This window comes from Synchiropus splendidus, chromosome 9, assembly GCF_027744825.2.
Source record: "Synchiropus splendidus isolate RoL2022-P1 chromosome 9, RoL_Sspl_1.0, whole genome shotgun sequence".
NCBI classification, from domain to species: domain Eukaryota; kingdom Metazoa; phylum Chordata; class Actinopteri; order Syngnathiformes; family Callionymidae; genus Synchiropus; species Synchiropus splendidus.
In genome coordinates, this window is record NC_071342.1 from 5,384,657 (window position 1) to 5,407,449 (window position 22,793).

At 42.5% G+C, this 22,793-nt stretch overlaps 1 protein-coding gene across 5 annotated transcripts in view; it reads left to right on the forward strand.

The window, feature by feature from the left end:
- The window catches only part of cdh11 (cadherin 11, type 2, OB-cadherin (osteoblast)), a 104,770-nt gene extending 82,232 nt beyond the window's left edge, over positions 1 to 22,538 (forward strand). For all 5 annotated transcript variants that reach the window (XM_053874307.1, XM_053874305.1, XM_053874304.1 and 2 more), the window contains 9 exons: positions 3,608 to 3,795; positions 9,137 to 9,250; positions 9,312 to 9,451; positions 10,247 to 10,383; positions 13,160 to 13,284; positions 14,136 to 14,253; positions 15,815 to 16,066; positions 18,841 to 18,992; positions 19,826 to 22,538. In XM_053874307.1, coding sequence (XP_053730282.1) covers positions 3,608 to 3,795; positions 9,137 to 9,250; positions 9,312 to 9,451; positions 10,247 to 10,383; positions 13,160 to 13,284; positions 14,136 to 14,253; positions 15,815 to 16,066; positions 18,841 to 18,992; positions 19,826 to 20,188 — 1,589 coding nt within the window. In that variant the 3' untranslated portion in view covers positions 20,189 to 22,538. The remainder of the gene's footprint in view (positions 1 to 3,607; positions 3,796 to 9,136; positions 9,251 to 9,311; positions 9,452 to 10,246; positions 10,384 to 13,159; positions 13,285 to 14,135; positions 14,254 to 15,814; positions 16,067 to 18,840; positions 18,993 to 19,825) is intronic.
- The last annotated feature ends 255 nt before the right edge of the window (positions 22,539 to 22,793 follow it).

Sequence of the window (22,793 nt, forward strand, 5' to 3'; positions counted from 1 at the left end):
AGTTGTGTCTTCAGTGATGCAGCATTTGGTAGTTTATTCAGCGGATGTGTTTAGTAGTGATGGGTGATGAGGTATCATGAATCACTGTTGCATGATTGAGGAAACAGTGTCCAAATTTTCAGGGGCCACTAGATGGTGATCTTTGTTTAGAAATAATGTCATGTTTCATCGAACAAATTGTTCAAGTCCAAACATTTTACAGCTGGCAGTGCCATCTGGTGCCCTCTGAGAATCAGGACACTGTTTCATGAAACCTCTCTTTTCTGAAATACTGTGTCATGAAACCTCTGCTACCCATCAGTAGTGTTTAGCACAGTTGGACCAAGCAGTTAAAAATTTCAACTAAATTGCTTTCTCAAAAACTACAATCAAGGAATCCCGGGATTTGTACTTTTATAAGAAATAAAGAAATTAATGCTAGATAATGGATTGGTCATCAGAATTGATTTTGAGAAAGTAGAAACTACACATTAATTACAAAACAAAACTGTGAAATTCAATTGAGGACAAATAATCTAAGCAAATTTTATTTTATTTTACTTTTATTGTATTAATGCATTGTATATTTATATACATTACTGATTTATTTGGATGTTTTGTGTCAAGAATTTGAGGAACGTGTGTGGATAATATTAATATTAGAAATATTATTCTTAAAATTAATAAATGAATTTACATTTAAATATCAAATTCTAAGATTTTAAGAGTTCATACAGCACATTCAATGTTTCGAGACACAATGTTATTGAGAGGCTATATGAGGTTTGGGTATGATGAGTTCTTCATCATTATTTGTGACTGGCTGACTGGAAACCAGGCAGAGTTTCTGTTCTGCATGAAAGAAACTTGTTTAAAGAAAAAAGTGGAGAAAAAGAGCAACCATTTGCCATGAAAACGAGGCTCCCAGATGGTGTGAATGAGGACAGTGATTACTTATTTAGCAGTTTGGCAGGGAGATAGAACAGGTGGAGAGAGACGGAGTCAGGATAGATGGGAGAATGAGGGAAGAATGAGCAGAACCAGGGCAGGAATCAGGATGACAACCAAAGTGATTCAAAGGAGAGGAGAGTAAACAAGTCAATAAGGGATATAAACACGCAGCGGGGCGTCCGCTCACGTCATCCACCGGTGCCTCGCTTCTCCGTCAGCACCTTCGCTTGTCCTGGTTTCTCTCCGTCATCCTGCCGCATCAAGCGCCGCAGCCGCTTATCAGACAGGCAGAACAATAACTGAAACAAGTCTTCAAGTTTGACACCACAGTTTTTTAAAACACCATTAATTTGTGTCAGCTGTCATCTTTCTTAAACAAAGGCGGTACATTCAAAGATGTGTGGAGTAATCTGGGTTTACAACAAGCACATCAATTATCTCGGGTGTCGTGTCGAATGACAGCCATTTCTGTTCACCTCACAGAGAAGTCAGATCAGATTCTGTTCATGAAAATACTGAAGGCTGCGCTAAAGCTCTTTCAAACATTTTTATCTTTGTGTTTCCAGTGACTTCTTCTGATTTGTTGGAGAAATTCTTTCCAGGCAACATACAGTATACTGCAATAGATAAACCACATGTCCCTATGTGTTTCAGCCAGTTATTACCGATAGTGAAGTATATATTAGAGTCCTCTCTGGTCTCTGCAAGTTTACTGCAAACAACACTATAATAACTGATTGTTAACGGTAAATAAGCCAGTAATTCATTAATTCATTAAAGTGACCAAAAAAATTTCAGATTTAAGTTGGATCGGGTCAGTGGAAGGGCCTGAAGTGTCCGGTGAACCCAAACATACAGTCAGGTGTCGCCTGACGTTAAACCCAGCGGCCAGGCGCGGCTGAAGTTAAGCCACTTAGTCAAAGCTATAATAGAATGACGGGAGGAGAGAGGGAGGTACAGAAGGCAGGGATGAGGAGGAGAGGATAGATGAGAGGAATGGAAGGCGATGGGGAGGTGAGGATGGATGGAGAGCTTTAAAAGGGAACGGACAGAGGAGACATGAATGTGTGATGGAGCAGGAGGGCAACATCCAGAATAAGAAATGAGTTTAAAACAGCACGGACGGCAAGAACCACATGAGGTGGAGTTGAGACTTTGCCCGCAATTGATGGGGACATAAAATAGAAGGTTGGAGAGGTGACAGGAGGGATTTGGGCTGGATGGATCAAGTCTGGGGGAATCACTCCTCCGCCCGCTCCAGCTCAGCAGCCACATGACCAAACACATTTCACGATTCAGAGGACTGCAGAAACCTGGACGAGCCGGATAAACATGCGAGCTCTGCGCGCTCAATTAAGTGGTCTGTCTGGCTCCGCGAGTGCAAGAGGACGTAATGTGGGATGAAGGACAGAGGGACAGGACAGGAAGTGGCCCGGGGAGGACAAGGAGGATGTGCAGTGAACGGAAGGACTGATAGGTAGAGACGGCTGGAAAAAGACAGCTGTTGAGATATGCATGGAGATAGGCACCTGAAATATATAATAGACCGCAAATATACAGTTGAGTGGGGATGTCTGAAGTCCAAGAGGTTAAAATATATGTACATGAAAATGCCTTACAAAAATAAATATGGAATACTAATTCAGACCATAGAGCTATGACAGGAAACATAATGAATTTATAGGCCATTGTCGTCAGAAAAAATGAATAAATACAGGAAAGAATGATGTAAAAACTTGAACTTGACATGGGCATGGTTGAGTAAAAATATTTTGTCCGTATGAATAAAACAAGATGTCAAATACACCAAACTTTATTGGAAGTAGAACAAAGATAATACAATAAGAATCATTATTATGGTGCTACAAAAATAAAGTACAATACAAATAATTTGACAAATAATTAAAAGAAAGGCAGAAAAGGTGTTTAAAAACCATTGAAAAAGCAGGAAAAAGGTGACTCTAAAAAGGTTATTCTTGCCCTTCAAAAGCATCTCACATTCGTTTGATCTTGAATAATAATAATAATATTTTTTAAAGAGTTATCTATTTAAAATTAATAAAACATCTATTTATTAAAAAAAAAAAGAACACTACGTGTATGTTTCCCTCTACATTGTTCAGTTTAAACATTCAGTCATTACGGTCCAAAAACACAAAGAGGCAAAGCTGTTTGTGTGGATGAGCAGTTTTTTCTCTTCTCTCTGTATATCCTGCTGTTGTGGGCGACCTGAAACTATCAAGAAGACAAAAAAATTACATGAAGTAATTTCCATCAGTTAATTGAGGTGTCAGATGAACATATTCTCTTCGATTAAGAAATAAACCTACTTCACATTTTCATTTTCCCAGTTGACCTGTAGAGCAACAGAACCCTCGGCGATCAAGAGTCTGGTCAGTCTGAATGTGCTGAAGTTGAAGTAAGCGGAGGGAGAGCGGACATATGGTGGAACTGCCAGGTGTCTTAACCTCCATCTCACTTTCACCTGACACTATAAGAGATATTAATATCCTTTTGGCCATATGAGGCAGATGGTATAGCTCATGATAATCCCTCACCGCTCTGCAGAACTGACCCCGTCTGCTGATGGCAAACACATGGGCCCAGGGTCTCAGAAGACTGACCTGAAATTGACACGCAGTGAAAGTGGAACCATTGTGTCTTTACTTCCGTGCAGGTGTTTACTCCATGTCGGTGTCGGAGGATAAAGAAATGGGAGAGGAAGTGGGCCGCCTGAAGGCCAAAGACCCTGACATGGGAGATAATGGCCTGGTGAGCTACCGCTTGATAGATGGAGACGGACTGGGATCATTTGAGCTGTCCACCGACTCGGAGACCAGAGAAGCAGTTATTAAGCTCAAGAAGGTAAGAGACACCAGGAGGGGGCTGTTTGCCTCTCTGAGGAAGTATTTTAATATGTTGCTGACAATCACTGGACAGCTGTTCTCACAAGCGTCAGTTTACATGCCAGAAAACCTCCTACTTATATGATGAGATAAATGTGGCTTAGAACCAATGCATGTTTCAGTATTGATGTACTGCTGATTGAGTTGCACATGGTCAACTCTCTGAGTTACTTCTGCCCTACTTTAGCTTTTCCACAGTGATGGTCAGATGTGGTTTCATGAAACACTACTGTGATTTCAGAGCCCAATATGTGGCACACTCTAATATAAAATCTTTGGCTTTGGACAGCTATTTCAAAGAAGCCTGCCATCATCTCTAAAAGGGAATCTCCACCTGCTGATGATACTGTTTCATGAAGCTTCATCAGTCCATCACTACTATCCTGAGTGTCATAATCACTTCCTTGCTTAGATGTGTGGACCCGATACGACGAGTACAAGACAAATTCCCATTCAGTTTCCTGAGTCCAAGTCTTTGCAAATCTACTGGTCCATCCCAGGGTAACGTCAGTAGAACTTTGTTTCGCCATTGTCTGCAGTTGCCCGGAGCCCCCTGATGGTCAAAACCGTCACCACACATATCAAACTTTGAATCAAGCATCACGCCACTCATTCTCTCTCCTAAGACGGAGCATATTGGCAATCATCAGGTGGACTGTTGGGTACAATGCTGATGCCAAAGAGAACGTGTCGCGACGGCAAGGCCAGGTGGAAGTGATGATTCAATTTATACTTTCCGATGTTAACCATTAACCAGGCTGTTTTCTGACTACCACCGGAGTTCTTGATAGATTTTGAATACTAGCCAGCAAAGTTAATTCTGCTGGCAAGTTTTATTTTCACCCGTGTATAATATGATGAAGAACTCCAGCCACAGTTGTGTTTGTTGCCCTCAAAGCTGCTGCTGTCGGAGCTCAGTTTTAAACCTTATGCTGCTGTATGATGACTGAAAAATGCTGTCGGTTAGGTGTTGTACGTCATCTGTGACTGGCATGGAATCCGTCAGTGTTGTTGTGTTGAAGGCTTCAGATCCTGTGAATGCATCACAACAGTTTAACTCGTAACCAGACAATAAAATATTCATCATATATCTCTAATCTTGAATAAATCACCATGTCATCTAAAAATAGACTCGTCTCTGAGCCCAGCCACGCAGAAATAGCAGCTTGAATACAGTGATGTATAGCTCAGAAGGGGGTTGCTGCAGTCTGTGGTGGAATCTGAAGTTGGGGTTATAGCCATTGAATAGCAATAACAAACTCAATGAACTCAAAGCAGTCTCAAGCCTCTTTACTGCCCGGCATGTTGTGCCCAAAATTATCCTCAGTGAATCTCCTGAACAATTTATCATCCAATACCTGTGGGTTTCCTGTAGAAAACAAAAGAGTTTGGTGCATGATTTTCTCCTAAGAGGAAAACAGAAATGCAAAAGTCCAACATGGACCTTCAAGTAAACAATCCAATCTTATTTTCTTCTAATAGTTTTAGTTGCTTCCACTGAAGAATGTAGTTGAATATAGTTCTTGACCAACACCAGTGGTCACCGCACACATGGCCATTATGTGTGGGCTGACTTAAACTAGACACACAAAGAACAAACACAAAATACCCCAGGTTTGTAAAAGTGATTCAACATCACAAAAATATGATGTAACCTAAAACTTATTGGATTTAATGGAACAAACAATGAGACTGGAAAAGAATGAGTGTGTCATTGTGTTTCAGGTTGTGATGAAGCTTCATGAAACAGTGTCGTCATTTCACCGCTCAGTAGGTGGTGCTCTTGCCTTGAATATGATGGGAAGTTTCATGAAAAGAGTTGCTTGAAGTTAAAGATCGCAGAGCACAGAGTTCCATCTAACCACGTTTATCTGAAACCAGCTTGTGCAGTCAACTGTGCCAAATGAAAAACTCCCCTCCAAGCTTCATGTAACAGGTGGCACTGTCAGTTTAAAAATGAAGTGCCATCTTGTGGCCTATGAAAAGGATGAGACTATTTCATGAGGCTTCATAAGCCTATCACAAGTCAAATTCTTTTCACATCAGCAATAAAATACACAACGTATAGTCATTATTTGTGATGAGATCAGCTGATAGCTGCTCAACATAACCTACTATTTGCATCCCAAACACCATAAGCACATCTCCAGGCTTCTTTCCTCACAAGCCTCGCTCTCTCATCTCTTCTAAAAGCCTTGTGTCAAATACACAAAAATCACCTTTTCCTTCCCACACACGCTCACTTTGTTGTGTGTGCCGCTTCAGGTCAGGATTAGCAGCTAAATCTTCCACCCGGCCGAGGCTGCTTGAATTTTCTATTTTTTTCTCCCCCAACCTCAGGGTCTCTGGGATAAAAGAAATAATAGCTTTTATAGCAATTTAATAATGTGTCGAGGGAATTGGGTTCTAATAACCAACCCAGGGTTCTGTTTAATCCCCCTGGATGGCTACACTTTAAACTTAAAGAGAGCATTTTAACTTTTTTGCTCCATTTCCACACTGAATAGCTTTTTGGTGGAAGACTTGGAAGTGGAGTATGCAATTTGGTGCTGGGAATCAACATGGCAAGATCCCTGTCTGCCGCACCATGACGCTCTTTGTGGGATTCAGACAGCAGTCTGAATCGATGATTGTGCGTCTCTCTGCTGCTTTTTCTCACGGCCGCTTGGTGCTCTGATGGAGGCACCGAGGCTTCGAAGGTTGTTTTCCCGCTGGTATCAGCAGAACTGCAGCTCTCACAATAATTATTTGTCTTTCCCAGAAGCTGGAATTCTGCACACTGTGCCCCACTTGTTTTTTAGAAATGAGACTCAAACACAAGTATTAGATTAGACATATAAAAGAGGAATCACAAGGACTTGATCAGAATGTGTGGGTCAACAACAGCCTTTCAGTCAAGTCAACGTCACGGGAGCTAATGCAGCTAATCATAGTCACAGGACATTTTTCATGTGTCCGCATGGAAGCGTTCACATGTTCCACTTACAAATCGAATTCAGCTGAGTCTGACCTGCTTCACGTTCAACTTTGTTTGTGAACTCAGAATGTATTTAATGTATTGAGGGTTGCTGGTGATGGGCTGATGACGCTTCATGAAACAGTGCCCTCAGTAGGTGGTGCTCCTGGCTTAAGAAGGTCACGCTTAGTTGAAGTTGTTTGAAGTTGCAGACAAAAGAGTGCCTTCTCCTGGCCTCTGAAATGAGGACGGTGTTTCATGAAGCTCAGCCCATCACTAGAGGCTTCAGTGTCACTGCATGACAGCTTTATTCCTGCATGAGGAAAACAATTGAAGTTTTTCTGTGAAGTTCACATGTTATTGTGAATTTCCTCTTTGCACTCAGGTTTCCTCCCATTGTGCAAAAACAAACCACACGAAAACTAACCATTTATGAATAAATTGTGGCAAATTAAGCTTCAAGAAACTTTGCAGAGTGCACTAGATGGCACTGCCAGTTCAAACATGATGTGCATTGTCATTGAAATAGTCACTGACACATACAATAGTGTCACTGAATGGAATGTAAGAATGAGGACACTGTTTCATCAGCCCATCACTATACACTGCCTTTCATAGATGTATGTCACTTCGACAAGGTTGGAAGTACTTTCAAAAAATGATTCATATCTTGGAAACAAGACTAAATAAAAAAAAATAATTTAAAAAATGATTTTTTGGTTTGTGTGTTTTCAAAAATAATAAAGCACAGGGAAGGATTTAATATATGTATGAGAAATGATTCAAGAAAAAAAGTTTTATAAGAATTGAAGTATTTTAGAACATATTTTAAAGTAAAAAAAGAAACCAGAAATTTTCAATATAACACTAAATTTATATGTACACATCAACATTTAAATTCACACAAATATGTGTGAATGTATCTAATAGTCCAGTTTATCCGCCCTACAAGGATCAGCAAGCAGCACTCTCCAACAGAAGTCATTTTTTAGACCCAAAAACTGTTTTTGGAAGGACTAATGAGACGGTTGTGGTGGATAATCTCAGTAGATCAGCAGTTTGTGACCAACAGTGCAAGATTACAAGTCACAATTACAGCTTGCTCACTCCCTTCACGTTCCACATGTTTATAGATGCTACCATGTGCAGGAGCGGCATCAAGTCGCCTCCAAGTGTGACCTCACGTCTCATGTGTGTCATGTGTTTAAACCGACACAAAGAAACACACAACTGCTGCTCAGAGCTGGAACTGCCGCTGAATTTACATGGGAGTGAACGCCGACACTCGGAGCAGATACGACTTATTTTGCTGCTCTCATCCTGATGAATGTGTTCCAGCAGCAGTGTTTCCTGCGATTACCGTCCCCCAGCTTCATCCCTGCCCTCTGATTGTTGCAAAGCAGGGAGCAAACATTCGCACAATAAATCACTGCTCTCATCATCACTTTTTCAATTTGCCATCAGGAGTATCCTTCACTAATCTCCGTTCCGCTCTCGATCCTGTCACACACACTCACACACACACTCACCTCCTTAATATTCTGCGGACCACTTTCGTCAGCGCAGAGTTGAAAGGGAATAGTTGATTAAAGCCCGTGCTGTGTGTGTGTTTTGGAAATAGGGAACGGTGCGCTTTGTGTTTGTGAATATCAACTCGTCTCACGTCTGATTCACTTGCAATTGAGAATATATATTTTTTAAACGTAAAAATGATAAAATTTATTTAGATTTGTTGTCTTCTCCTCTCGATATGTTGTTTTTCGAGGGACAAAATGTTATACTTTGCATATACTGTCATTAAAATCATCATCATCTTTTTCATACATATGTATGTTGATCATCGCTGTTTTATTAATGCACTTTGATTAGCATTAATACTGTATATGTTTACTTATTCTTACAGTTCTATTTTGCATCAGTAATTTTGATGTAGACTTCAGAGGCTACTTGCCTCAAAATTTGCCTAAAGAATTGCTGTGCTCGACAGTGTGATCAGTGTCACTCACTGTCTTCTCGGTCCCATTCCTGATCTTTGAGGAGGTTATTCGATCTCAACGTGTGGCCCCTCAATTCAGATCCTCCGTGAACTGCCGATCATGGTTTCTCTCACTGATCCCAGTGACCAGAAACAACTTTGACTCTGTGGTGTATGCCATAAGGTAATTGCAAGTTAGATGTGTATATAGTATGTAGGTCACTCTTCTGTTTGGTGGCCTGCAGCTGTCAAGTGTTATTGATGAGGCAACAGCTCCACCTACCAGAGGAGAGCTGCACTGCAGTGGTCACTCAGGTCCACACAAGAAGGTGCAAAAGTTCGATCACAACTACCTTTGGGTTCTTTCAGAAAGTGGATTTCGAGACAAAGCGGTCCTACACCCTGAAGGTGGAGGGATCCAATCCCCACATCGACCCCCATTACCTGGCCTGGGGCCCGTACAAGGATGAAGCAACAATAAAGGTAAGAATTGTTTTCTTATTGAGTTCAAGACTCACCAATTATTTCCTAAATGTCTGGACAGATCACGGTGGAGGACGCAGATGAGCCGCCAGTGTTCATTGCTCCGAGTTACACTTTTGAGGTGGTGGAGAATGCCCCTGAAGGCACCATGGTGGGCCGAGTCCACGCCAAGGACACGGACATTACCAACAATCCAGTCAGGTATGACCTAAAATCATTGAGGAGATGTTTTGTTCGTGCCAGTTGGTGGTTCGTATCTTCCTTTGGTTGTAGGTACTGTCTAAGCGTGTGCACAGGCCCCTGGTGGTGCTCAACCATCAGCCCCTTTCCCTGCATGAGAAAAGTGCCCTTTTTGGTGGTGACCACTTTTCTTTCACTCCCAATTTCCTAAAAAAAAGTTACTCTCTCTTCCTCATCAATTCCAGCCAAAGGTTTTTGGTAAATGGATGAAAAGGTCCCCTTTTTTCAGGCGTGAGCACCTGCTGTTGCTATTAATAGATTGTGTGAAGGTCTGTTGGTTGATATTGTTATAACTGTCGCTGCAACCTTCACGAACAACAAGAAACAGATGACTGGATTTTATTGTGATTCTTTGGATTATTGAAAAGATCCATCACTCTCTGCTGAGAAGAAGCTCCTTCTTTCTTCCTCACATTCTGTGTGTGTGTTGTGTGAGCGTGTTCCAGAGCACTACTGCCACCTGTGTTCCGCTTAATTCAGTTGAATTTAAGTAATTATGTTTTTAAAATGAATGTTGGGGTGATAAACGATGAAGCTTCATAGAACCGTGTCCTTATTTTCCACACTCAGTAGGTTGAACTGTCTTAATGGAACTTAAATTACAGACGTCAGAATGCCACCTAGTGGGCTCTGATAGTGAGGACACTGTTTCATGAAGCTTCAGCAGACCTTTTACATAAGTTGTACATTTTTACTTTAGATTTTTCCATCCTTGTTTGGAAAATTCATTGAAAATATTGTCTGACCTCTCGACAGGTACATGATTCCCCGGTACACAGACATCGAGCAGTTCTTCGCCATCAACCCTGAGGACGGAATGATCGTGACAAAGAGACCCCTGGACAGAGAGTCACAAGCCTGGCACAATATCTCTGTGTCCGCGACCGAGATTGGTAAAATGCACTTGACATAGTCCCAATTTCACCACAGATTTAACGACATTTTCTGTCATGGCTTGCATCCGAACTACGGTCGCGTGTGAGGCAAAACCGAAGGAGAAGATGGCTGGACACCAGTCAGGCTTTATTCTGTGCATTTATCCGAAGAGCAAACTTTCATTTACATCTGCAGGATTCACTCCATGACATCACATGAAGATATTTTAAGTGGATTCAAGCTGTCTTCAATATTTTTCCTGCTAGGTGGGAATGCGTTTGCATATTTTTGCTGCAAATTGTCAGCGCAAGAGCTGTCTAAATCTTAAATTAATTATATGTTTGGATCCAGGCAAGTGGCTGGATTCCTGCTGACTGTGACTGAATAGAAAAGCTGTGTCATATTTTATCTGTTACCTGATACACGTGTCAAACCCCAGCTCTCAGTCCACACTACAAGATGGTTTAAATAGTTTTGAACTGCTGTTTGTGTACTTTTAAATGTATATTTCTGAACCAACAGATGTAATACAGATACTTTTTGGTGTGTAGGATCAACAGGAAGAAAATTCCTCATCACATGTTTCACATATTGTATGTCAAATTGTATTGTATTTTTGATTATTGTCATGAGAGATTGGCATGTTAGAGCAGCTTCAGGTCATGCATGTGTTGTAAAACAGTAAATGAGCATTTAAATGATCAGCTAAATAGCATGTAAGTGCTGCAAGTACTTTGTTGAACTTTGTTTCTAGCTCTGTAAATTGTTATCCAGGGGAAAATCAGGTCATTGAAATCATAAAAAAGTGCAAGAAAATGCTAGAAAACATATTTGTCCATGACGCATCAGTTGATATGTGCAAGTTGGTGTCAGCGTGATTTGATATGTGAGAAAAGCTTAGGTGAAAAAGACTGACACAGCATGACTACACTACTTACATCTCTGTGTTGAATGTCAGTTAATTGAGGAGAGAAAATGGGGGATTCTGGATGACCCTTCTGAGGTTTCCTCCCCCAGCTTTGGCCCACAAACCCCCTCAGCCAGAGAGTCACAGTGGCCCCACCCTGGTATTCTGTGGCCGGGTTTCAAGCTTGCAGAGTGCCGCATGTTTTTTTCCCTGCGGTCTGCTTGACGCCAGACGGCCAGATGGAAACCAGCTCGCAGCCCGCAGAGTCAGGGCCGTTGCAGGCTAGGCTAACCGCGAACAGGCCCTGGAAAGCTAAATAAATGTCTTATAATGACAGGCTGCTGGAAAAACTAACACTGAGTACAATCGCAAAAATGCAAGACGGTGCATTTGGGAAGTTGCTGTTTTCTCCCTCTTTAAACAAGAATGGCGTGCTATAGTCACACCTACGCACTGTTTTCCTGTTCGGGCTGTCGACTTCACTTATTTGGAGATCGTTTGTGTTTTGTTCAGTTATTCTTGGGTTTCAAGTTTGCGTCCAAAGCTAACATACCCGAGCTGAAGTCGTACTTTCTTTTGTGTTTATGGTTGGAGCAGCGTTTTGTATTGTTAAAAATAATTTTGGATGTTTGCAAAGTACCTGCAGTATAAGTAGAAGCTTTTTTTTTACTTTAGCCATGATATTTCAAATAATGTAAAGCTTACATTGATAGAATGAAACTGTATTTGTATAATTGTATTGCATTGCTATTACTTTATGACTGTTTGCATTGGTGGTAGTAGTAGAAGCAGCAGTAGAGGTTGGACTAACTGTAGTAATAACAGTAGAAGGCTGGTAAATTGAAAACCCGAACAAAACATTTGATTTTATCTGCGATTGCTTTGCAGTGCTATGTGTGTCGACTTCATCTGCTGTGGCGTCTGCCAGTTTTTACTGTGTGCCCTTTGCAGTGTCACTGACTGCAGGCAAATGTTGACCTTACTTCTTCTCTAATAGACAGGTGTAGTCATGGAAGTCACTGTCTTCTGGCTAGTAGAAGTCTGTGTTCATGGAGCACCAGAAGTGTCCTTGTTGCTGTCTCCAGACGCCACTGATTTAGCTGTGTGTCTGTATTGATAGTCACAGTGGTAAAGTGGTCATTTTCAGTTGTTATTTTCGTTTATGAATGAGTAGAAACTACTATTTCACGTATTTAGTGTCCTGAAAACCAGGACACTGTTTCATTACACCTCATCTACCCATTGCTATCAGCATGGGATGAAAAAGTCCACTTTCCCAACGTCAATATGTGACACCATGGGAGTGAGGAAGGGTTGAAGAGACATGAACGGGTAGGAATGGGTTGAAATACAGTAGTCTGTTTCAGAATTGTTCTGTTTACAAATGAAAACACGCTGAGCTGGAACGCTACTCGGCTATTGTCCGTTTGCACGATTGCAAAGATGCAACAGACAGCATTTGTAAATCTGCACCTTTTCTGTTTCAAAGAAGAGCAGATCGATGCTTTGATTGAATCTGTTATTGTTTGGTTTTCTCCTTGTGCCTGTCTGCTCCACATCCTGCTGCTCTTTCTTTTTTTCAAGCAAATGCTGACATTTGTCCCTAATATTACACTGGCAAGAGGCGTGGGAGGGAGCCGCCTGACGGGGACTTCTGAAGCCTCACAAGACTCTTGTCTGCAATTTTTGATGATAAAATAAGGAAAGCTGGCTGAGGGATGACAGGCTGGAAAATATTCACAGCTAGATTTTTATTCAGTCAAACAGGGATTAGGGAGCAATCAAACACATTTCACGACGCAGGTGACATTCTGATTTTAATGACTGCAACTCCGCTTTGAACTTGTTCTCCAAGCATGACTGTAATTTTGTTTGTGTGTGCGTAGGCGGCCAGCATCAGGACACCACTAAAGTGCGTGTCAACATCAAGGTCAAGGATGTGAACGACAACCCTCCAGATTTTGCAACAAACAACGAGGTCCTCATGTGTGAAACGGTGCCTCCCGGAAAGGTACGTGCTGAAATATCTCTCATTGTTTCAGCTTTCACGATGGTTTAACGGGACGTCAGGCACTTTTTAAAGCGCAATGTTTATGGAAGAGTGAAACAGACAGTTAAACATGGTGGCTACCGAAACAACAGCATTACGTTCACACTGGTTGTTGCTGCAGCCCCACAACACAGATTACTGGCCATCTCCGAATTTGCCATACGGCTGAGAGATTTGTGTAATGCTAGTCTCTGTGTCCTGTGGTGGTCTGTCGACGTGTCCACACTGAAGCGGGAATAGGTTTGGGTGACAAGTGAGACTGGGAAAATGTGGTAAATGGGGAAGTGATGTGGATGGATAACATCGACATAGTTGGATAACATTGGTAACAACTGTATGATGAAGGAGGAATAGATTATTATTGTGGTTATATAGAGCGAGAAATAGACAGATGAGTGTGGATGGATGGATGTTCAAATGAGAAAGAAAGTGGCGGATGAATTGATAGTTCAGTGGATTCTAGATGGATGGCTAGGTGGGAAATGACTGGGTGGATGACTGTGATAAGTTGAAGCATAGATGGAGACAGATTAGCTATATGATGGGGACAAACTTTCTGATGGAAAACTAGTCTATTGATGGATGGATGGACAAAGTGGTGGACAGATGGATGGACAGCTGGATGGATGGTTCGATAGATTGATAAAGAAAGTTGATGCACGGATGGAGTCAGATTAGTGGTGGAAACATTAGTTTATTGATGGATGAGATGGATGGATGGAGAAAGTGGCGAACAGATGGATGGATAGATGCACGGTCTGATCAAGCCCATTGATGGATGTGACATCAACGCACACCTCTGTGTGTCTCAGGTGATCGAGACGGTGAGCGCGGTGGACAAAGACGAGATGGGTCACCGACAACACTTCACCTTCAGCCTCACCGCCGAAGTCGCCCACAACAACAACTTCTCCCTCAAAGACAACAGAGGTACGGAACCTTTATGCGACACCTTTAGCGGCACATTCCCTCAGATGCAGCGCATACATACATATTTCCCTCAGACTGGATCAAAGCAGCAACAGATGGAGGCTTACGCTACTTTGTAGAGAGCAGCAGGTGCTCTGGAATCTGAAATCCACCTCACACATGAGTGCACACATGTCTTGCAGGCCGTATTAATTGCAGCGGGGTCTCCATCCGTCTGTACATATATCTTCAGGGGGCTAACTGATTGAATTAACTTTTGTAGGCGTTCTGCGAGCAGATTCCAGAGAGGAAACAAGAGAGAGCGTTGGGAAGAAGAGGAAATAAATGGAGAGACGAGGACGCTGTAGGACATGGTTTACAGAGGAGAGTCTCAGAGTGGGGAGTGGGATAGATTGGAGTTCAGGGCGATCAAAAGGGATTTAGATTGACAGTGAGACCTGAGTGAGCTGGAGAGAAGTCATCCAAGGAAAGTGGGATTAAAATTGCCTCCGTTCGGAAAAAAAGGGAGGAACCTGCAACCTAAATGGCCAGTGGAGATGAAGAAATTGCTGCAACCACTTCGACGTGCCTGTATGGAAATGCGGGTTGTTAACTCTGCACCTTCTCGAGCTCGGCCCGTTGAGACATTATTCATTCATCTAGTTCATTATTCATGGCCGGACAATTTGTTGTCCCAATGCGCCTTCTCAGATACCTTGCTTGTTGTGAGGGAGAAGTCAAGTGTGGATAAGTAATGATCATATTATGGTGATCAATTTTTTTTGCTATTTTTTTGTACATTTGAAGGAAGGGAAGTGTGTTATCGATTAGTTAAGACTTTAAGATTAGAAGGCTTAAAAATAACTTAAAATGCTTTAAAAATGTATGTGAGAGAAATTATGGGATTGTGTAAATAATGAATTAAAATAAACTGCAACTTGTGTGGATGGATGGATGATGGATGGGTGGAGAAAGCAAGTGGTTAGTGGTAGGATGGGTCGATGGTCAATGGCTGACGGATTGCAGGAGAAAGAATGTTTTTGATGGAGGAGTGGTTGAAGGATGGATAGACAAAAAGGTCGCTGATAATAGGATGGATAGATGATGGATGTGGGACGGACTGGTGGAGAAAAAAGTTTCGATGGAGGAGTAGTTGATGGATCAAGATAGAATGTGGATTGAATGGATGATGGATTGTAGGTTGGCTCGATGCATGGATGGATGATGGATTGATGCATGGATAGAAGGATGGATGGATAATGGATCAAAGAAGGAAGAAAGTCAGTTGGATGGATATTACAAGGATGGATGGATAGATGGAGAAAGAATGTGGCTGGAAGGATGGACCATGATCAAAGGACAAAGAAAGTGATTGATCCATGGACAGTTGTATGGATAGAAGGATGGCCGGATGGATGGACAACAGATGGATGCATACATGTCAAGTATAATTAGAAAGATGATTTATTAGACATTCTACATAATAGAAAACAGCATGACATAAACATCAAAAACATCTTATGGTTTCTGTGTCTGGTATTTAAATATTTGTAATGTTTTCGTCTGGTGACTCGACCCCCAGACAGCACCGCCAGCATCTACGTGCTACGGAAGGGATTCAGCCGCCTGACGCAGGACGTGTACTACCTCCCCATCGAGATAAACGACAACGGCGTCCCCCCCATGAGCAGCACCAACACTCTGACCATCCGGGTCTGCTCCTGCGACAGCAAAAACACCATCCTGTCCTGCAACGTGGAGCCATACGTGCTGCCGGCGGGCCTCAGCACCGGGGCGCTGATCGCCATCCTGGCCTGCATCGTCATTCTGTTGGGTGAGTGACACAGACGCCACAATCAGATTAGTTTGGTCCAAAATGGATTCATCCACCGATGAGTTGAGGGATTTCATTTGGTTGAATGTTAGGGATTATGTGCCGTCGTGTTTACATCCGCCAAGCGGCTCGACCTGCTAATACCAAACATGATGAATATTTGCTTTACAGCGAGGTGTCGCAGGGGTATCTGAGTCCGGCCCATGTGTCCATTGATGTTCTCGCTGGATTAATCTTGCATCATTTGAGCCGACCGCGAGATTAGAGGTCGCCACCGGGAAATCGATGTGCAGAGAACAATCCGTTTGAATATCTGTGTGAAAATCTCTCGGTTGCTTATTACAGGATATTGTGAGGTTTCGGAGAGCCCAGTTCATAATAGACTTTTCAGGTAGGCAGGAGTCCAAATTACAACATCTGGGGTCTCAGTTCTCAGACCCACATGGATTACTTACAAAGGAGTGAATATTCCCGATATTGTTCACCTCTGCGTTTAAAAAACACAGTATTGTTTTAGTCATCTGCTTTTTGAATTTCACTATAGATATTAGTCAGTTCGCCACATCTGTTGCAACTTGCAAATGAGTTGCACTTTTCCATTGTTTGCTGCATCTACCACCTCTACAGTTCCAAGGTAGTGTTGAAAAATCACATCAGTCATGTAGACTATCAACAAAATATTGAGCATTTTACCAACGTCTTCCATCATTTTAAAAGCTGATTGAACTGGACCGTAAATAATTGTTATGTGTAATGTTAGAATTAAAAAATAATTACAATAATTATTATCATTTCACTAGGATTTTGTACCCGATATACAGCTCGTCTTTCATTTTTCATATTTCATATGTGACTTGATAAGTGTTTAGTATCCAGGTTTCTGATTGGATCAGCAATGTAGCATCAGCATGCTGCCTTGCCTTGCACTGAGGTGGTTACTATCGTAGAGGAGGTGAAGTTCCTCAACATCTTCACAAAAGGAGCGCTTGGGGAATGTTCATAGTCAGGGGTTTAAAATAAATATAAATAAATATTTTTTTAAAAATCATGTACAGTAGTCAACATAGTTCAAATGAACTGCTGTGTCATGACCACCATTCAAAGTAAAAATATTTATGATAACATTTGTCACTTATAAAGGAAGCAGAGAAGTTGTTTATGTATGTCAACTAAATGATCCTCCAAAATAACCAACATGTCTGCTGTAGCAAAAGAAAATTGAAGGAATGGGTGTATGAAACTCAAGTTATGTAAAATATAAACATGACACACGCTCTGCTGTTAATAGTTGGCAACCAGTGGTTCAAATACTTCATGCATTTTCTGGTAAACATGGCGTCTTTTAAAGCAGCATCAGTTAGTTTCAGAATATTTGCTTTGGGCGGCACTGCTGGTAAATAAATGTAATTGCAAGCTGTCGTAAAGCTGGTGGAAAGTTGTGACATTTACTGAATTGGTGACAAGAAAGAGCTATCTTTCAGATATGAGACATAAATCAGTAAGATTCTTCACGTCCGGCTGAGCATCAAAACGTCTGTCGAGTTGACTGTGGAGACAGACATCAGAGCTAAAAACTAGTCTTCTTCAATGAGTTCCAGAACTTTTGCCAGGGATGATGAAATGTGGTGCTGGTCACGTCTCTCGCCAGCTCCGAGCAGGTTTGCAGAACAGAGGCTGCAGCTACTGATGGACAGCTAATGACAGTTACTCTGCGAAACAATTTCATAGGCGTTAGGTGCTAGCGGCTAATCTGTTTTGCTGGCTATATCTACACTATACTGAGATAAACACAATAGAGTCACGGACACATACACGTTTGTTAGCGTCTCAGAATACACCCAAGTACAAATAATGTGTACAGCAGGACTAGAACCTGAGGTGTGGTTTGTGCGCCACCATGGTGCATCAGTGAAAATGCATGAGGAGACAGAAGTTGTCTTTCGAGTTCATTCCTTCCGTTGTGGTTTTCTGGTCAAGTGGAGACAAATCAAATCAGTATACTTATTCACAAATGAAATGGCAAAAGTCGTCAGTTAAAACAGGTCTGTGATGATAATGAATGGTCCAATGCTGAGCTAGCACAGCATAGGTGCCGTCAAAGTCACACTGGGAAAGTTACGTCGTCTTGAGATTCCTTATACTGATGGTTAGAGAGACAGACGTGTTGACATCTGTCTGCTCGATATGAAACATGTCATCTCGGAAAACGTTAAAATATATTCATGTATAAATCTTGCCGCTTGTTGGTGAAAGCTCTTATGTCAACAACGCAGTGGCTAAGTAGGATGGATATTGGCAGCAAATCGTGGCATGCTCAGTCCACTCATAGGACTTGAGACGCGACTTGGACTTGTGACCAGAGATGGCAGTAGCAAGGAACGTTCATGGAGGAAATGTCCTGAAGACCGAAACTCGAACTAACTTTGAAATGTCCAGGATTTACTTAGCTCCCACAAACCTGTCCCTGTTCCCAGCGCTAGCTTTCATCCACCATTAGCAAGCGCTGGGACGCTTCTGCAGTTTGGCTTTGTAATTGTGCGCGGCGGAGACCATTTTCAAAGTCTGCCTGGAATACAACCAGCAATTAAAGCGGTGTGTTTGCATGGCGTGATACAATAATGACATTAATTAAACCGGTCCAGGTCTAATTACAGGATTTCCCCACAGTGCGGGCTAATTAGCTTCTGCTCGCGTTTTACTTTTTCACTGGGACTCGTAAGTTACGCCGTGTGGTCTGTAAATCGACATCAATTCCTCTCTCTCTTCCTGGACAGCTATCGTGGTTCTGTTTGTGGCGCTTCGCCGTCAGAAGAAGGAGCCGTTGATCGTGTTTGAGGAGGAGGACATCAGAGAGAACATCATCACCTACGACGACGAGGGAGGCGGCGAGGAAGACACGGAGGCTTTTGACATTGCCACTCTGCAGGTGCGAACTTGTCTTCTTTCATTGCAAGTCATCTTTAGAGGAATCAAAGCAGAGACCATTTTCAAAAGATAATCAGGAGGAAGTGCGGCTTGAGGAACCGAACACTGAAAAGTGAATTGTTGAAATTGAAGTGTTGAAAGGCAAGAACTAGAGCTACAATCAAGAACATGACTCGGTGCTGCCTTCCTTCCCTGCTCACTTGCCTGTCTGCAGTCAGCCCGGTGGACTGGGACTTGTGGCGCCCTGTGCTGTTTCTCTGCCCCTCGCTCACAGCAAACAGTGCCGTGCTGCGTTAGCCATCACCTTTCCATCAGTGCAAACTTTTCAACAAGTCAGCGATCAAATTGGACCGCGAGGAGTCCAGTTTTTGAACCTTAATGAGCCTTTCACTGGTCCACAGCTCCTCAACCACAGGCAATATGTGAGAACCTGCCTGACATGCATGACAACTGTCAGCCATCACTGTGTGACTGATGGGTCCAGTGCGAGTTGTGTCCAGGATCCATTCCCTCACAGTTTTGTGAGCCGTTTGTGATTCAGAAGGTGATAGCTATGGATGGGTTTGAACTGAAGCGGTGCCAATATCTGGCACCTGGGAGGCCGTGATCATGTGTGTTTGTGTGTTAATTACTGTCGGTCTTATTTTTAATTTTATGTAATTTAACAGTGGAGATTGTGTCGTGCACGCAGACATGTTTTGTCTGAGGAAATCTGGTCTTTTATTCATGTTGATCAATAGAACAAGGATTGTACAACTTATTCATTATGTGCAGACTTGTAGCAGTTGGTCAACCACTAAGAAAGTGATTCGAAAATGATTGTCTTTGGCTCAGAATCCAGACGGTGCCAACGGTTTCCTGCCCAGGAAGGATATCAAACCGGAGCTCCAGTTCCCCCTCAGACCTGGTGGGCCTCCAGCAGCCAACAGTGTTGACGTGGACGACTTCATCAAGTCTCGAATCGCAGAGGCTGACAGCGACCCCACGGCACCTCCGTACGACTCCATCCAGATCTACGGCTACGAGGGCAGAGGATCGTTGGCGGGCTCCTTGAGCTCCCTCGAGTCGGTGACAACGGAGTCCGACTTGGATTATGACTATCTGCAGAGTTGGGGGCCGAGATTCAAGAAGTTGGCAGATTTGTACGGGACCAAAGACAGCTCCGTTCACGACCTTGACGACGGCGAGGACTCTTAACAGCGGTCCTGACGAGAGGACGCCCTACGATTATTTTGATAATGATTCCCAGAGGATTTGTTTCCCAAACCTGCTCAAGTCACAGTGTTATCAACAACAGACTGATCAGCTCAAACCCACTTCATCACCCGATGGCTTCTCATCTCCTCTGCCCCTGAGAAGATTTGTTAAAGGACAAGCATTACACCCAAATCTCTCCTGTCAGTCTCTTTTATAAAGACTTGAAAATTGTAGGGCTGAGGAATTTGTGTGTTTCTTCAGAAGTGTGGAAAAAAAAAAAACACCTTCCTGTACGATCAATGACTTCTAGCAAGCGCTTTAGTTTATTGGATTCTATATACTTTTGTGGACTGGATTCACATACTTCCTTAACAGAACGGAACAGAGGGGGTTGTTTACCTCAGTGATTGTAACCAGATTTTGAGATGTGTTTCTGTATCATTGAATATTCCACATTGAATCTGCCAAACTCCACGTATGGTATGCGCTTCCAAAAATATGTAGCATTTGTTGATGAGAGGATTATCCACCCATTCCAGGTCAGTCCTTAAGATGTGCATTAGCTGCCTGGTTGCGTTGGTTCCTCCAGGACCACCTCTGTATTTCAGAAAGAGAGATGCGCCACGGCTTAGCTATGATCTCGGCGTTGAGCCTCAGGTCTTCCTTTAGGCGGCAGCTTGTTGGCGAACCGAAACTGGTCCCTCGTGTGTGGTCTGTTCCACAACCTTAACAACCCATACTCGAGGCGTCAAATAGCGACTGTTTTCAAGTGCACTTTTGCTTCTTATATTGATGATGAAGGCAGTGTTTTAATGGAGTCAAAAGTCTCCTCTCCCGTTGTTGACATTCTCAGCGGGGGTGTTGTTCAAAAGCTCTCCTCTTTACTTCTTACTACTAACCCTAGCCCGAATCTCTGTCTTTATTTGACGTGACGCACAGTCCACCCACCAGGATTTGCCCCAGAAGGCGGTGTGTCAGGTAAAAGCCAAAACGGGGAACGCTGACATTCACTTGGAAATAGTCGCTATTTGACACCTTAAGAGGGAGACTTTGTGTGCCCAAGTGGCCCCCAAGAGCATCACTTATTTATTAAGATCCTCCAACCTTTCTCGAACCCTGGCAAGCCAGGATGAGTAGAAGATTACTAGGGAAAAAAATATTTCTTGTGATCACCTCTTAGCTGGACTACCAGGTGTCACAGAGACATTGTTGCATCCAGCTGAAGCCAATCCAAAAAAAAAAAGATTAAGAGACTTCAGTTTCCTTGTTTCCTGGCCACTTACTTTCAAAGTATGATATCATTTTAGAGCCGATATTGTTTGTACATTTGGGTTTATTACTTAATTAACACTGTGAATACAGCATCCATCACTCCTGAAGGATAACATTGCTGCAATGCGAAATAATCGTATTTCTGATATGTATGCCCTAAAAAATTGAATTCATTGTCTCTTCATCTTCAAAGGAAACATGCATTTGGATTTATGAGTTTAGCCATAATGTGACATTTATCACTGATGCAGTCGATATCTTTGTCCAGAACTACTCTCAAACTTTCTCCTTGCTGGCGAAGAACAAAAACAAATAAAACAGTTTTCCGACTGGCACTGCAGCAACACGGCTCCAAACTTACCCACCGACTCCACCGTAGGAGTCACTTTTTCAAATTGATTTCCTTAAGCAGGATGAATGAGTCTGGCAAAACTTGAAATGGAAGCATTTACAAGCATTTCTTCAAATTTAGTCCGTAACTTCAACAGAAGATTAAAATCCATGGTATCGGTGGCAGGATTCCAACTCATTTACAACTTTCAAGATTCTAAATGGAATGTTTAATGATACAAAGGAGGTTCTGGAGAGGGAAAGCAGAGCGTTTCGGACGGTCATGTGTTAAGTAAAACTGCATTTCTGTGTGTGGAGGATCCAGCGGGTTCGGTTATCGTGATGACACTCTGGGTTGTTGATACTTTGAAGAAGCCTCTTCACAGTATGGTGGCCTTATAATAAATAAACAACAACTCCAGGGGCAACATTCAAAACGGAAGACCGCTAGCTTCAGTAGCTTCCCCTGACAAACACACACACAGGGGACTGTGGACATTTTGTGATATTGCTACTCTCCTGTTTTTTCTACTCCCTTCACCCCCCCCAAAAAAGCGTCACTCCTCACAGACGTGGAAACTGTGGATGATCCCTAGAAAACAAGGAGAGGAAAAAAAAACCTTCCTCACAAACCAACGTTCCCCTCCCGTCTGTTCCATCACTTTCTGGACCGGGTCCACCAATGAATCACTTCCTTATTTTGGAGTCCACTAATCAATCACAACGAGTTTAAAAAAAATGTTAAAAATAATAATAATAACAAAAAAAGACCTGAGCTCGAAAAATCGCCTTAAACTTTACAGACACTCTTGCAACGCAGTGCATTCTCTTTTATTCCTTTTGTTTTTGTATCTTGTGGGAAGTAAACATCTCCATGGTTTCATTATTTTGACACGGAAAATTCTACAGAAAGAAACAGCAAATTGTGTTATTTTCCAACACCAGCCATGTTGGCCGCTGCATCTGTTGTATCAACATGTGTTGCGGGTCGAACATTTTGGAA